The 15,600-nt window shown below is 52.1% G+C and overlaps 1 protein-coding gene and 1 non-coding gene across 3 annotated transcripts in view; one reads left to right on the forward strand and one right to left on the reverse strand.

Annotated features, from left to right (window-relative positions):
* Positions 1 to 8,114: 8,114 nt before the first annotated feature.
* Positions 8,115 to 8,258, reverse strand: LOC114639955. The gene has a single exon (XR_003714085.1). It is a non-coding gene; the product is annotated as a small nucleolar RNA SNORA48 (small nucleolar RNA).
* A 1,230-nt stretch (positions 8,259 to 9,488) lies between these two features.
* Positions 9,489 to 15,600, forward strand: part of Parvg (parvin gamma) — a 23,700-nt gene continuing 17,588 nt past the window's right edge. The window contains exons 1-5 of one of the 2 annotated variants that reach the window (XM_028788704.1): positions 9,489 to 9,617; positions 11,723 to 11,818; positions 12,977 to 13,041; positions 13,547 to 13,649; positions 14,790 to 14,930. In XM_028788704.1, the coding sequence (XP_028644537.1) occupies positions 11,740 to 11,818; positions 12,977 to 13,041; positions 13,547 to 13,649; positions 14,790 to 14,930 (388 nt within the window). In that variant the 5' untranslated portion in view covers positions 9,489 to 9,617; positions 11,723 to 11,739. Of the gene's footprint in view, positions 9,618 to 11,722; positions 11,819 to 12,976; positions 13,042 to 13,543; positions 13,650 to 14,789; positions 14,931 to 15,600 lie in introns of both variants that reach the window. The other variant, XM_028788703.1, reaches the window with a different exon arrangement.

Below are 15,600 nucleotides of genomic sequence, written 5' to 3' on the forward strand. Positions count from 1 at the left end.
CTGATACACCAGCTGGCCCTTGGCTCTTTACAGGGCTGCTTCTCACACGTTTCCGGTCCATTCTCCCTGCCCAGAGCTGGGGCTGCATCATTTCACATGGCCAGGCTGGCTTGAGCTTTCCCTCTGATGCTACCAGGCAGAGGCTGAAGGCAGTATCTACTGGTGAGGAGCAGAAGGCCTGGGGGATGGGCTCTCTGGCTCTCTCTGTGGAAGGAGTAGGAAATCAAAGCCAGCCTGTGATAGCAACCTCAACTGGGCATTTTGTACCCCCTCCCTTGAAGAAGTCCTGCACTTCTGGTACATTTTCTCTACAGAGTGATGCTCACTGGGAAATCAAGAGTTCAAGGCTAGCCTGGGCTACATAGTTCAGGGTAGCCTGAGCTATAGAGTGAGAGCCTGTCTCAAAACAGTTTCCCCTACCCACAATGCCTAACTGGCCTGGACAGCAAGTCAGTGATGCTATTTAAACAGACAGACTAGGGTTGAGAGATGGCCCATGGGTAAGGTGCTTGTTGGGTAATTGGGAAGACCTGAGTTTCAATCTCCAGCTTTATCTGCTGGATGTGGTATTGGGAGTCCATGATCCCAAGTAGAAACAGAATCTCTGGAAACTCAGGGGCCAGCTACCCTGGTGAACACAGCATGGAACATCAGAGTCCCTGACAACCGACAGCTGAGGTAGTCCTCTGACTGCTACACACATGCCATGACATTGGTGTGCCCTGATTCACAACATAAAGAATGTGTGTGCATACACGTAAACTCTTTTAAAAGACTAGTTAGAAATGACAAACTGTGGCTGGGAAGGATTTAGGTGTTGGATGGGCTCTTGGGCTCCAGCCCAGCTTTGTTTTCCAGTGACTGCTGGTAGGTTAATTTGCCAGAGCCTTCCAGTTCTGAGGGAGAGAAATGAGGCATCTTCAGTACCATGTCCCTAGGCGATGTGTTGTAATGTCTGGATTGGTTCTCACAACTCTGAGCTGCTAGCCTGTTGTGGAGGCTCGGCTTGCTACGGACATCCTACAGCTCTCTGGACAAGAAAGAATTAGTGTCCCCAAATGTTACTGTGCTCAGTCTGGGACACCCTGAGGTAAACTGCTGGTTCCTGGGGTAGCTGCTCATCTTGGCTTCTTTTGTACAGGCTTTATCTGTCACTACTAATGAAGGGGTAAAAAAATCCTCCACAGCTGGGGCCACGGATCAGCCGGTAGAGTTCTTGGCTAGATACTTCCAGGGTTTTGTTAGGAATCGGAGACAGGAAGGGGGCCTTGAGTTGAAGAGTGGACCAGACTACTACATCAAACCACAACACTACATAATCACACACAATGGCATAGGTCTATAGCCTCAGTACCAGAGGGCTGGAGGCAGGAGGATCAGGAGTTCAAGATCACCCTCTGCTATACAGTGAATTCAATTCAAAGCTAGCCTGACCTACATGAGACCCTGTCTAAGGAAAAAGGGATGTGTGTGTGTGTGTGTGTGTGTGTGTGTGTATGTGTGATATCTTAGTTTGCTTTCTATTGCTGTGATAAACACCAGAACCAACCTGGAGAAGAAAGGATTCATATCAGCTTATACTTTTGCATGATACTTCTTCATTGAAAGAAGTAAGGCAGGTACTAAAGAGGGGCAGGAACCCAGAGGCAGGAACTGAAGCAGAAGCTACAGAGGAACACTGCTTCCTGGCTTGCTCTTCATGGCTTGCTCAGCTCTCTTACAGAATTCAGGGCCACCTGCCCTGGGGATGACACTGCTCACAGTGGGCTAGCCCCTGCCACATCAACTATTAATCAAGAAAATGTCCCACAGGCCAATCTGGTAGAGGCGTTTTCTCAGTGGAGCCTCTATCTTCCCTAGTTTGTGTCAAGTCGACTCAAGAATGTGTCAAGTTGAAAAAAAAAAACCACCCCTAATTAGCACATACTAGACACCAGTGATTTGTGACCAGCTGTGACATGTGATCCTTCAGGGACCTCTGATTGCCTCTTCTCACCGGGTCTTTTTCGGGGGTTTGGGAGGTGAGTCCTGATTGATCAGAGTCAGTGGAGTGGCCAGAGATGGCTGAGCTCTGGATCAGGAGACTGTATGGATGACTTCTGGTAAACTAGGGTGACAGGGCACAGCAGGGTTTGAACATGTATGGGAGCTCAAAGCCAGCTCAGAGGAGGACACAGAGCGGAGGGCTCCCTGGGCTGCCCAGGGCTTTGTGTCCCTTATTTCTCACAGAAATGTTCTGTTCCATTCTTCTGGGCTGACCATCTGTTGTCAGGTCCCTGCTGAAGCCCCCCCAATTGAGAAGTTTCTTGGGGTCCCTCCTTCCTTTGTCACTCATCTGGGATTGTGGCCACAGGGAATTCAGACAAGGAAGGGGCCACCTGCTGTGACCTCTGCAACCTTCCCCAGACTAGAGCTAGGACACTGCTATCCTGGGACAACCTCTTAGAACTGGGAAGCTGAGGCCTGTTGTGGAGGCCCCATCTTTGAGCTTCAGGAAGTTACTGTCAACACCATCAAGGGTGGTCTTTGCACTGAGCAAGGTGTGGGGACCCCTATGTAGGCCCCCCACAGAAGGAACTTTTTACTGAGCATCTACTGTGTACCACACTTGCTCGTGAACGCCACATCTGTGATGAGAGACTGTTGGAGTCCGGCCCCATGTGCATCTCTCCCCATTGGCCATGGAACATTGTGACTCACTGGCTTTGCGGACTGACATCTCGAATGACATGTAGCGCCTGGTGAACAATTCAGAGTCCGTGGTTGCTTGGGGTACTGTCTTGGTTTTGTTTTCTGTTGTTATGACAAAATGTCTGAGACGGTAATTTATAAAACACAGAGGTGGGTTTGGCTCCTGATCCTAGAGGTTGGGAAGTGTGTTCTCCAGCGGTATTGACATCAGTTATGGACTTTCCAGGACAAGAGGGCAGAGCACGACTTATGGAGAGGCAGAAAAAGAGTTCTAGCTTAGGTCCCCCTTTTTCTTACAGCAGCGAGCCTGAAAACCCCAGTTTCAGAACTTCACTTGATCCTACTTCTCTCCCTTAAGCTCTGCCTCCAAACGCCATTAGCATGTGACTAGGGACCAGTCTCAACTTGTGAACTTTTGGTAAGGGGCACATTCAGACCACAGCCTGTTCGGGTTTTAGCCTATACTAGGACTGCTAGCAAGCTGGTTTTGGTGGGGTGGCGGGAGGGCTGGCGATTGAGTTTCTCAACAGGAGAAAGTTGTGATATAATTGGGCACCATTGTGTCCACAGCTGTAAAGTCAGGACTGAGACATCTCCCACTGTCCACTGTCCAACATCATGGTGCACTTTGCACACGGGGAGCCTCCATGGACCCACTGGCACAGAAGAACCAGGTGCCTGAGCTGTGGACAACTACTGCTAGGGTCAGGTGTAGACCTTCTGTCCCCAGTAGGCAGCCTTGCAAGCACTGAGGTCCAGGCATGGCACACATGGCCTTGTCTTGGCATACAAAGAGCCTCTATCACCAAGCACGAGACCTTCTCCTTAGCTGCAAGAGAAGAGTCAACCCCCACAGTTTCATTTGGGAGGGATTGTCCTTAGATTTCCAGACAAGTAGATCTCCAGAGGGCCACAGACTAGCATAGAGGTGTCCCCATAAGACATCTGGAACAGGGCTGCCCACTGTTGTCATGCCACGGATCTGTAAGTAGAAATAGAATGTTTAGGGCACACTGGATGGATAGATTGCCTCTCACAGGTAGCAATTATGAGCCTGAACACCCTGACCGTCCTGTGCACCCGGGGGTGCAATCCATCAGTACACTACAAGCCACGCGTGGGAAGCTTACCTGCTATGACTTGCCCACTGCCTCCTGTTGACTTGATAGCAGCCGTAAGGGAGAAGAGCTAGGCGTCTTGTTGATGTCATCTCTGCTGCAGCCTCTGTGTGTGTGTGTGTGTGTGTGTGTGTGTGTGTGTGTGTGTGAGAGAGAGAGAGAGAGAGAGAGAGAGAGAGAGAGAGAGAGAGAGAGATTTGGATCAAGAGTCCCACTTGCTGACTGAGCTTCAGGTGAGAGCGGTGCTCTGGTAAGACACATGACACATGGAAGCAGCTGACGTCCTTAGGGTCCCACTGGTGAGGTTCCTTCGCCTCCGTCTTTCTCCACAGAGGCAGAGATGCACTCTTAGAGCTTCCACTTGCTTCTTAGATGAGGAAAAGTGGAGATCTCAAGGCCTGGCTTTTTTTTTTTTTCCTTTTTGTGGTTTTTCGAAACAGGGTTTCTCTGTGTAGCCCTGGCTGTCCTGGAACTCACTCTGTAGACCAGGCTGGACTCAGAAATCCACCTGCCTCTGCCTCCCAAGTGCTGGGATTAAAGGCGTGCACCACCACCGCCCTGCTTTTTTTTTTTTTTTTTTAATACAAATGCTTTACTCCTCCTCCAGGGAAGCAAGCCATTCTGTGGACCTTGGTTTGGGACTGGTTTGGTATGATCCTCTGTCATGGTCGCTGCCTTCAAGGCTGCTAGACTGGCTTAGCTTTCTCTGCTGTTGAATGAGTAGATCCTTAGTGGGTGGCCATCTGTTTCAGTGCCGGATCAATTGTCCACAGCCTGCTGGCTTTGGGCTAGACCCTGTTGAGCATGGCCCTGACCCTGCATCTTACCACAGCGCCCAAGCTCATTTCGGTGTTGGTTGATAGAAATACTACAGTAATCCCCACCCCCTCTACCCATGCCCTCGGGTAACACCTTTCTGCGCTGACTCTGGCGTTGGCAGTCTGGCTTGCTTCGCCCAAAGGGACAATAACAAAAGTGACACTAAAGGAGATTTGAAGAGTCTCTGGGCTCTGTCTTCCCTGCTGGGGATGAAGGTCATGCAGTCAACAGCCATAAGCCCTGCTTCCTGGGAGTCTGGAAGTGAGGCTGTTATAATCAACTGCCAGCTAGCTACAGATGTGGAGAGAGCCAGGCAGGGCCACACTAGCTAGCCCAGCCCTCCTCGGCCTACTCAAAACCATATAGTAAAGAGGAGGGCTACTGGATTGAGCCTCCGGACAGCTCTACAGGCTTCCAGACAGGATGGTTCCTATGACAGTTGTGAGCCTGGAGGTGTGTGGTTCTGGAGTCTGGAGGGAGGATATTGACATTCTCTGTAGGGCAGACACCTCAGATGGCTGCTGGGACTTTCCAAAGCAGGCAGGGTCTTTTTCTGTCGACCTGGGGTGGGGCTCATGGTTACAAAGCCCTTCCTGGGATTTAGAATGTTCAGATCGTCTTTCTGTACACAATGCCCTGCCTTCCTGTGGGGACTTCGTGGGCTGTGACTTTGGTCTGTGTCACAGTCCTCTGGTTCACAGGCTGGCTTGGGGTTCTACATCGGTCTCTCAGCTGCATCTGCCCTGCAGCCCTGACACAGGGACACCTTTAGCACCATCGTAAGTCTCCTTGGTGTGCTCACCAGAGCTCATCTGAGAGTGCAAAGCCTGGGCTGGTTCTTCCTATGTGTCAGACTGTCCAGGTGCCCCCAAGAGCAGGCCTACCACAATGTTGGAATAGCCCCAACCCATGGTATTTTGTGCAGAAGCCCCAGTCGAACCAAGGCTGTGGACTCTTGGCTACAAGTGATTCCCGGGGATTATGTCACCACATTTGTGGGTCTCTCTCAGGATTCTTCTCTCTCATGGCTACTTGGTTCTCATGCTTCTAAATCTGCCAGAGCGAGAAGCCAACCCCCAGTGCCTATTCCTAAAGACACACAGCCTGCCAGTGAGATTGACAGCATATTCTTTAAGGACCCAATCCAGTCCTAGAAAGTCCGCCGAGGCCATGAAAGGCTCGGGGGTGGGGTGGGGTGGTGGCATGCTGCAGGTGGCTCCTGTTAATGAATGACACGGACTGCAGAGTCAGCTCCTAAAGAGGAGCTGCTAGGGCCAGGAAGCCGTGATGACCACTGCTCCTGCTGGTCCGATCCACCTTTGTACCTACTCCTGTTCCGTGCCCGATCCCTATGGTCTTTCTTGGGGGAGGGGCTGTTGGCAGGGAAGTGTTTGTGGTGGGTGTTGGGGGCATGTTCCTCTTTCTGTACCCTCTGCCAATCATCATGTGTGCCCATGTCCCTAGCTCAGCCTTTCTCCAGTGATTTCCTCTTTCTGGGTGCAGTATCCATCGGTCACTTGCTTTCTGGGCTTCAGAGTCCTCCCCACACTGCCAAACTGAATACAGTGTCATCCCTTCTGGTGAGCCCATCTGCTGTTGTGTTTCCTTCATGAAACTATGGAACATGCTCTAGTTTCCACACTTGAATGTGCTGACTGCATGATCCAACACTGACTGCAGGGGTCAGAGGGCTCAGAAACCATGCAGAACATCAGACCTGAGTTCTGGGCCGAGCTACTGTGCTACCCAACAACAGGGACCCTGAGCATGGCTGCCCTCCCACTGCCTTTGAGGGTCTGGGCCAGCTTTTATGTTCTCACACCTTTGGGGCTGGCTCACCCACATCTTTGCTATCAGAGCCAGCTCTGCTGTGTTGCCCAGGTGGAGGTGCAGAGCCAGCTCTCCCAACTGCAGCAGGTGGCAAGGGGCAAGGGGAGGAGGGCATCACCCCTGAACCCATGCCACTGTTTTGTTTTATAAAAATGAAAAAGAAGCCAGGGATATGTTTGGTGGAGGTGCAGTATCGTGTGGGGGAGGGGGTGCCTTTGCCGGCCCATGCTCAGGCATCCCTTCCCCCCCAGGGACCAGCCACACAATGGTATAATATAGAATAGAGTTTATTTAGAGTTTATTTAGGGTATGGGGAGGGGAGTTGAGGGAGTAGTAGAGACAAAGAAAGGAAGAGAGAAAGAGAGAGAGAGAGAGAGAGAGAGAGAGAGAGAGAGAGAGAGAGAGAGTGGCCATGAGCATGTGGAGAGAGAAGGCTGGGGAATGGGGAGAGAGGGGAAAGAGGGTAAGAGAAGAGAGAAAGGAGAGGGCAAGCAGTCCCTTTTATAATGAGTCAGGCACACCTGGCTGTTGCCAGGTAACTGTGGGGCGGAGCCTAGAAGGAATGCCAACAGCCACCTCAAGGAAGATGAATGACAGGGCCAGCTCTCCTGAGCTCTCACCCTCAGGGCTGGCCTGCCTGTGCTCCCACCACCAGGGTTGTCTCTGCTGTGCTGTCCAGTCAAATCCAGGGCCCGCTCTCCCAAGTGCTGCAGCTGGTGAGGGGCAGGGCCAGCTCTCCCACCTGCCCCCATGAGCCTGTGGACAGCTTTCCTAACAGCTGGAGGTGGTGAGGGGTATGGGGTATCAGGGCAGACAGTGGCAGGGTCAGCTCTTTCAGACTCCTCCCCTTGGGACCTGCTCACTCCACCCCAACCACCAGGGCCAGCTCCACTGCACTGCCTGGGAGAGGCACAGGGCCTGCTCTCTCTAGTGCTACCACCGGTGAGAGGTGGGGCTAACTCTTCAGAGCTTCAGGCAATGAGTGTGGCAAGGCCAGTTTTACAAAGCCCCTGGACATCCATGTCGTCCCCTGTGGCTGTCTTGACTAGGGATGTCCTCGTTCTCTAGTGGTACTATGAGTGACAGACATTGATTCCTGCCACTGAATATCATGGACCCAGACATAGCCCTCAGCTGCAGCTCAGGCTGGGACCTCACCATGGCCCAGGTGGCAGGGCTGACCACTCACAGAAGACTACTCCTCTCCACCCTCCAGTCTCCAGTTCCGTCTCTCTTCACAATGCCCAAGCCACTCCACTTCTCTTTCTCTCCCATCTATCTGTTTACCACATATTTGCACATTGTGGTGGCTCCTGCTGAAGACTGGCTATGTGGATGGCGGCCCCTGGGTGACATCGTCCATCCATACTTTGTGTCATGGTGGGAAGCTGGTTTCTATGGCCTGCTTGTGCCACGCATCTGAGGGATGGTCTGTAAGTAGCATGGCTCTGCAGGTCTCTGTTTTTTCCTCTCATGCTGGGCCCTATAGTGTTAGGCAGGCTCTGTGTCTATGGCCTGCCTAACCGTGCTGTGGGGTAGAGTCATGTCTGAGTGTCTTTCCCCATCTACATTGCATGGAATGGTGGAATGCAGGCTACACAGGTCTCTGTCTGTCTTTCTTCTCCCATGCTGTGTTGCCTGGATTTGATTTGATTTTTATGTGTCCCAGGCATAAGACAGCTTTGTCCACCAAGCTGGGCATTAAGCTAGGATGGACGAAGGACTGCCATCTGCTCTGTCCCTGACTGATAGAAGAACACCACTACCAACAAGGTGTCTCTTTGCCCAATACCAGGGGGATTCTCTTTTTCTTTTTTAAAGACAGTGTCTTGTGTACTCTTGAAGCCTAGGCTGGCCTTGAACTTCTGGTTCTGCTTCTAGTTTCTGAGAGCTGGGTCACACATGTCAGCTACTATGCCTAGTTTATAAGGTGCTGGGGATTGAACTCGGGGTTTCCTGCATGCTAGGCAGACACCCTATCATTTGAGCTATATCTCCAGCCTCCATCAGGCATCTTGTCATAGCAACAAGAAAAGTGACCAACACAGTCTTTTAAGCAATAATAGCCATCAGAATATGTTCATTGAGACCATTCTGTGCCGGGTGCCATTGTAGGCACTAGCTTTTAATAGTGAGTGGGAAAGGTGGGCCCCTCCCTGCAGAGCTCCTAGTTTTGTGGAGAGACAGCTCTCAGGCACCGGTCAGTGTCATCAGCTGATTCAGCATGGTTGCAGGCCCAAGCCTCTTGTACAAGACAAGGATGCTGTGGAAGGCTTCTTATAGGAGGAGGCACCGAAGCTCATGCCAGGAATGAGTTGTGAGCCGTGTGAAGAGCTGAACAGAGCTTACAAGACATGGGGACAAGCTGTGTGACATCAAAGTAAAAGCCTGTGGCACTGGCAGAGAACAGGCAGGTGTCAGTGAGGTTTATGGGGAGAGGACAGAAGGGCTGGGGAGGCTGTGGAATGCATCTTATGGGTGCAGAGACTGGGGCTGAGACCTGTAGATTGGCTTTTATTTAAGAACTGTTGGCTGGGTGTAGTGATTCCTGCCTGTAACCCAGGCATGTCAGAGATAGAGGCAGGAGAATCAGGAGTTGAAGGTCTACCTCAGCTTGGTGAGTTTGAGGTCAGCCTGGGCTACTGTTTTGCAGTCAGTCAATCAATCAATCAATCAATCAGTCAAGCAAGCAAGCAAACAAACAAGCAAACAAACAAACAAGCAAGCTTGGTTGGAGTGTCACTCAGAGGGAGCTCAGAGGTACAGGTTGGGTATTATGAGAAAAAAGCAGTGGCGAGCTCACAGTTCGCTATGGGAGCCCTACAGTCAGTTTTATGTTCAGACAGCGATTGTTTGGACATAGAGGGGCAGGAGCAGGGAGGGAAGTATGGGAGACCCTAAGATGCCACGGAGTCTTGGAAGAGTAGGCACAGGGTAAGGGCTGGGGTCCTGGCAGTCTTTCAGTGGATTTAGGGTACCTCACTCACCAGCGACTTAGAGGAGGAAGCTGTCTGGAGCCACCAGGGTGGCAGAGGAAGTGAACAGAAGCCCTGCCTTCCACCTCCGGACTGACGACTGACGCGGAACCTGTCTCTGTTGGGAACCTGCTCACCCTCTGAGGTAGTGGACTCCATTTCCTGGTTTGAAAAGAAGCAGCCGGTGAGTGCATTTAGGCTTCGGCCTGTGGGATCCCTGAGCTATTAGAATCTTCTACCCCTTCACTCTTCACATGCCGGGGTACTGGCTCTCAGAGAGGAAGGTGGAGAGGCTCCTTAGGTAGGAGCCCAGAGGCACATCTCAGCTGGGGCCTCACAGTAGGGGGGTCTGCCAAAGGGGAGCCCCGAGTCCGGCCACACTGCTGAGGCCATTACATCATCATACTGAGAAGCTGCGAGACCCATCCCCACAGAAAGGCTCTGACTACCTCCCCCACAGCCAGGTGAGCAGTTTTCAGACCCTTCAGGCCCCTCAGATCTTCACTGCATGACAGAAAGTTGAGTTCCCCACCATGAAGAAACTGCTGTATGGGATAGGGAAGGGACCCACCAGGGACTGGTCACCAGAGGCAGTTGCAAGTCTGTGTGTATTTGGCTGGACACAGGGTCTAGCCTCTCCCTATAAAGTTGTATCAGAGCCAAAGAACAAAAACATGATGGCCTATAGTCACCCAGCCTGAGGGGGAGGAGCTGACTGGGGCCCAGGCTCCCTAACCCAGCCCAACTCTCTTTCCTCTTGTTCAGTTTGTGGGGTTTCGGACTCATTCCCAGGGGCTCTGTCTGTTTGCTCTTGGTTTTAGGGTAGTTCTCAGTTTCCCGAGGTTCTCAGACAGTAGCCAGTTTGGGGATGGTGGCTCTCAGGCTCCCCAGTGCCTCTTCTTCACCACAACTCTCAGGTTCCGTGTTTTCATTTCTTCCGGTTTGACCCCGGACCTCAAATATCTGAGTGAGCCTGGGACTCCCAGGCAGACGCAGAGGCTGAATGAGGGACAAAAGGGAAGAGTCAAAGGTGGACAAGCAGCAAATGAAACTTCTAGGGGAGAAGTGGGCAGAAGAACCAGAAATAGCTTAGGCAACCAGAAGGGGTCCATTAACTTCTGAATCTGATCCTGGCAGTGCTCATCATGAGGCTGACTGTGGGGGATGGGATGCTGGGGTGGGATGGAACTGCTGGTCTCAGTCTTGGGCCTGACACTACTCCTCATGAGGCTGGGGCAGGGGTGGGGAAGACATGACACACTGTTGGTCTCCGGCCTGACACTGCTCATCACAAGGATGAGGAGGGACTGCCAGTCTTTCACAAGAAGCATGTGCTCTGGGCTTCAGGAGCAAAAGCCCTGACAGACCACACCCCGAGTCTGAGGATGCCAAGCCAATCCGAGAAAGCCTCAGGCAAAACTGGAGGCCAGATGGGCCAGTCTCCCTCTGGAAGCCAAGCCAGCACGGAATGGGGAACATGTCTGGCTAACCCCAACTACATCTGGGAGAGTCTGATCTGTTTTTCCTGTCTTCACGGACCCTGAAGGGATGGACAGCCACTCCACCTGACTAGTGGGTTCTTACTCTCATACAGGTTAACCCAGAGCCCCCTTCCCACATTTGTCTGATGTTCTGTGGAAACTGGAGTTCTGACCTGGATGTAGAGAGAGGGCTCCTGGCCAGGGTGGAGGGCAGGCTCCCGTGTGCCTGACTGACAGGAAACTTGCTTACTTACCAAGCCTTGGCCCAGGCTGTGCCCTCAGCCTGTGCATGATTAACTTCCCTTGTTGCTGTGAGAAAATATCTTGACAAAAGGAATGTAAGAGAGGTAGGCTTTCTTTAGCTCCCACTTTGAAGGCACAGCCCCTTCAGAGGGAGCCGGAGGCCGCTGGTCAAACTACATTGGGAAGATGAGCGACAAATGAGGCTTCTCAGCTCGCTCTCTCCATTTTCACTCAGCCCAGGACCAGCCCATGGGACAGCGCTTCCTTCTTACACTGAGGTGATCTAGGCATGCCCAGAGCCTTGCCTATCAGGTGAGCCTAGATCCTGCCAAGATGGAAATCAGGATTAGTCAGCACAGCCTGGTAGCTTGTCTGCCCCTGCAAGGCTTGGCTGGCTTCAGGCGTCTCACACCAGGCCTCATTCCTCACACTTGGTTGGCCCTCGGTGTCCTGTCCAACCAGAGCTGGACTCCCATCCTCCATCTCTCTCAGTCTGAATGAGAGAGTGAGCACATGGTTGAGTCTTGACTGTGGGGACAGTAGTGTACTCTCCTGTCTCTTCCAGGAAAGGCAAGGAAGAAGATGGAGTCAGAGTTCCTCTACGACTTGTTGCAGCTCCCAAAGGAGGTAGCTCAACCCACGGAGGAAGACCTCCCACGAGGTGCTGGTCCTGGTGGGACAAAGTTGTTGGATCAGGGGAGGGAAAGAATGTGTGATTAGTTTACTAGAATGAGACAGGCTGTATCTGGTGACCATCCGTGTATACATACATACATACATACATACATCTACCATCTATCATCCATCCACTATTGTCTACCATCCATCCATCTATTCATCCATCTACCATCCATCCATCTACCATCCACTCATCCATCCATCCCTCCACCATCTACCATCCACCCACCCATCATCTATTCTCTATTCAACTTGTCCACTCACTCATCCATGAATCATCCATCCCTTCATCCACACACCCATCCTCACATCTATCCCCCCCCCTCCCTTTTCCTTCCCTCACTCCATATTCCTTCACTAGCTCACTCGTGTTATCAGGCCAGCACATGACTGCAGTGTTCTATGTCTCCTCCCACCAGGAGTGGGCATGCTCCTGGGTTTGGGAGATCGAGTGTCTAGCAAGTCACATAGCAGGTTATATTTTATGAGCTTGGGCAAGTCAGCCCCATTTCCTGATTCAGTGTCTTCATGTTCATTGAGATCAGCTGACCCACAAAAGTCCCTCTGGGCCTGATGCTTTGTTGGTTCTACAAATTTAAAATATGGAGACCCTACTGACCAAGGCCTCAGGGAAGATAATGGGTGGATGATGGACGGGTGGATGGATGGTGGATAGATGGATGGATGGATAGATGGTGGATGGATGGATGGATGGATGGATGGATGGATAGATGGTGGATGGGTGGATGGATAGATGGATAGATGGATAGATGGATAGATAGATAGCCAAGCCAAAGTGGGCACAGGGGGCCTCAGTGATCCACCCTGGCGGGTGCTGCTTGGCAACATAGGTGATGCCCACCTCGGCCTGACATGCCCCTTGCTCTCTTGGGTTGTTTTTCACCCTAGGCATGTAGGCAGGGTTTCTAAAAGATGCTACACATCTGATTCATGGCCTTCAGGGTAAGGAGTGACCTCTGAGTTTAAGTGTGCACTCCCAGTGTGAAGTGCTCATGAGGAAACATGAATGAGAGGCAGGAGTAGGCTCCACTGGGGGCCTGGGACCAGTGGGTGACCTGGAGAAAGATAGCTGTCAAGGGCCCTCAGGATTCTCACATACGCTTCCCACCTCTGCTTCCAGGAGAAAAGAAGAAATATCTGTTGCCCAATTCCAAGAGGAACCCCAAGTTTGAAGAACTGCAGAAGGTACACCACCGTCTGCAGTACTGAAGTCTTTGGAGCCAGGCTTGGTGCTTCTGACTTATAGACACCACACCCCTGTCCACACCCCACCCCAACTCCACTCTCCTCCATTCCAACACACACCTTCTTTCTTCCGAAAATCTTTGTTTCTACAGCCCTCTCTTGGAGGCAGCCTAGGCTTTGTAACCAAGTGCCCATTGGCAGCTCTTGCCATCACCCAATTCGCCAGCCATGCCTCCAGGTTTAGGTGTTTGCTACAATGACGGCAACTGTCAGTTACTGAAACTTCACGTACCAGGATGATAGCTTCTCAGGACTCAGGCAGGTAGCTAGGAGATCTGGTGGGGGGTGTGTCTTTGAGAGCTCAGAACAGGTTCCAAATGACTAGAGAGATCAGGGAGAACTTTCTGGAAGAGCTACCACTTGACCAAACCTTGAAGAATGGGTAGGAGTTGCTGACCTGGCCAGGTGATTCCTAATCCCGGCAGCTGTCCCTTGTGACCAGCAGGTGCTGATGGAATGGATCAATGCCACACTCCTCCCAGAGCACATCGTGGTCCGCAGCCTGGAGGAGGACATGTTTGATGGGCTCATCCTGCACCACCTGTTCCGTAAGCAGCAGCTCAGTTCCCACCCCACCACACCCATGTTTCCTAAGCAGCTGCTCCCAGGGATTTGAAGCCAGGTGCACCTGCCTTCCCCCTGCCCCCACAAATGGCTTCCTGTACCACCACAGCCCTGGATGAAGGGGATCCCCTATGGCATTCTAGATTGTCAAGCTGAGGAGGGGGAGACCCTGCCCACACTCGGACATGGCAAGGCAGAGCTGTGGTTCCAACCAGTGGCAACTGTTTGTGCTGCCACGCCTTCTGCAGTTCTGTGACCTCGACAGCATTTAAGAAATGTCTGATAGTTTTAGGAGCTGGGGCATCGACTGTCTCTGACCTTAGAATGTCTTGTGCTGCTGGATGGACCCAGGCTATCCTGGGTGAGACATTCCAGAGGCAGACCCAGGAGTGGCCCCAGGGTGCCTGGAAGTGATATCCAAAGTCAGGCCAAGTTCCTGCCTCTGGCTGGTTTTCCTACCCATATCTGGTCTGCAGATGTCTTGTGTAAGGAAAAGGGTCCTGAAGCAGTAGGGCCCAGAATCATTCACATATATTTCCAGAGCCTGCCCAAGCCACAGTTCTATAGAGCTTAGCAGACAGGCTCCAGAGTGATCCTCCAGCCTCCGATGAGGCTTCTGGGTACTTCTCAGGGAGCAGGCACTGACAGCTTTCTGAACAGCCCACTGCTATTCATTCCTCTCCCTGGCTATGGGTGAGGGCAAGGCTCTCAGACACAGAATGACATACCCAGGTCTCAGTGGAGAAAGCAGGTTGGCATAGCAGCCTAGGAGTGTAGTGTTAACCACTTAGCCATGCTGCCCTGTGGGAATGGCCACCACAGGGCAGTGACTGAGGTGTGGGTAGAATGGTCAAGGTGAGGTGGGCCAGAAGGGACAGCTCAAAGGGTTGCAACCTGCTCACATACATGGTCCATGTCTCCCTTGGCACCCCCATTTCTTATGTGGATGGGGGTTCATTGGATGATGAGTGTGTTTGACTGAGGCTTCTGGGGTTGCCCAGGGCTTAGCACCATATGCCCATAGCTCCATGTGCTCTAAGTGCTGTCCAGGATTATTCTCATAGACAGTCCCCATGACAGCCGCTGGGCCCACTTCCTGGCCCTGACTGTCCTTTTGCTCTCAGAGAAGCTGTCATCCCTCAAGCTGGAAGTGGAGGAAATCTCTCTGACCTCAGCCAGCCAGAGGCGCAAGCTAGGGGTCATCATGGAGGCCATCAACCAGAGTCTGCAGGTTGAAGAGCAGCAGGCCAAGTGGAGCGTGGACAGTAAGTGGGGCTGAGCCAGGCCTGGGTGTGTGGTGTGTGGGTGTGTGGGTGTGTGGGTGTGTGGAGACCATCTCTGATGACTGCTCACTTAACTGATAAATGACACATTCATCTGCCTATGAACCATCCGGACCTGGGAAGGGTGCAGGGGCCTCAGGAAGAGCCTAGAAGGATCACAAGCTGGATATGAAGCCAGGTGTCTGGTGGAAGAGAAGCTAGCCTACACACATGGTCCTGGAGGGTACCACTGCAGCCAGTGTAGCACAAGGATAATGACTTCCCAGAGCTATGGCCACTGCTGAGTTTAAAATCACCACACTTCTCAGCCTTGTCGAATGGAACTCAGACCAAGCTCATTCATTTTCTGTCTGTTAACAAATGAGAGTGCCGTGTGTATGTGATTCCTACCCATGAGAGAGAGAGAGAGAGAGAGAGAGAGAGAGAGAGAGATACAGAGACACATACATACAGAGACACACACACAGAGAAAGAGACACACACCCACAGAGGGAGAGAGAGACACAGAGAGAGACAGAAACAGAGAGGGGGGGAGAGAGACACACACAGAAAGACATAGAGAGGGGGGGAGAGAAGGAGAGAGACACACACACAGAGACACAGAGAGAGAGAGACACACACAGAGATACACACAGAGAGACATACAGAGAGA

Source organism: Grammomys surdaster, unplaced genomic scaffold, assembly GCF_004785775.1.
Source record: "Grammomys surdaster isolate TR1022 unplaced genomic scaffold, NIH_TR_1.0 125767, whole genome shotgun sequence".
In the NCBI taxonomy this organism is placed as follows: domain Eukaryota; kingdom Metazoa; phylum Chordata; class Mammalia; order Rodentia; family Muridae; genus Grammomys; species Grammomys surdaster.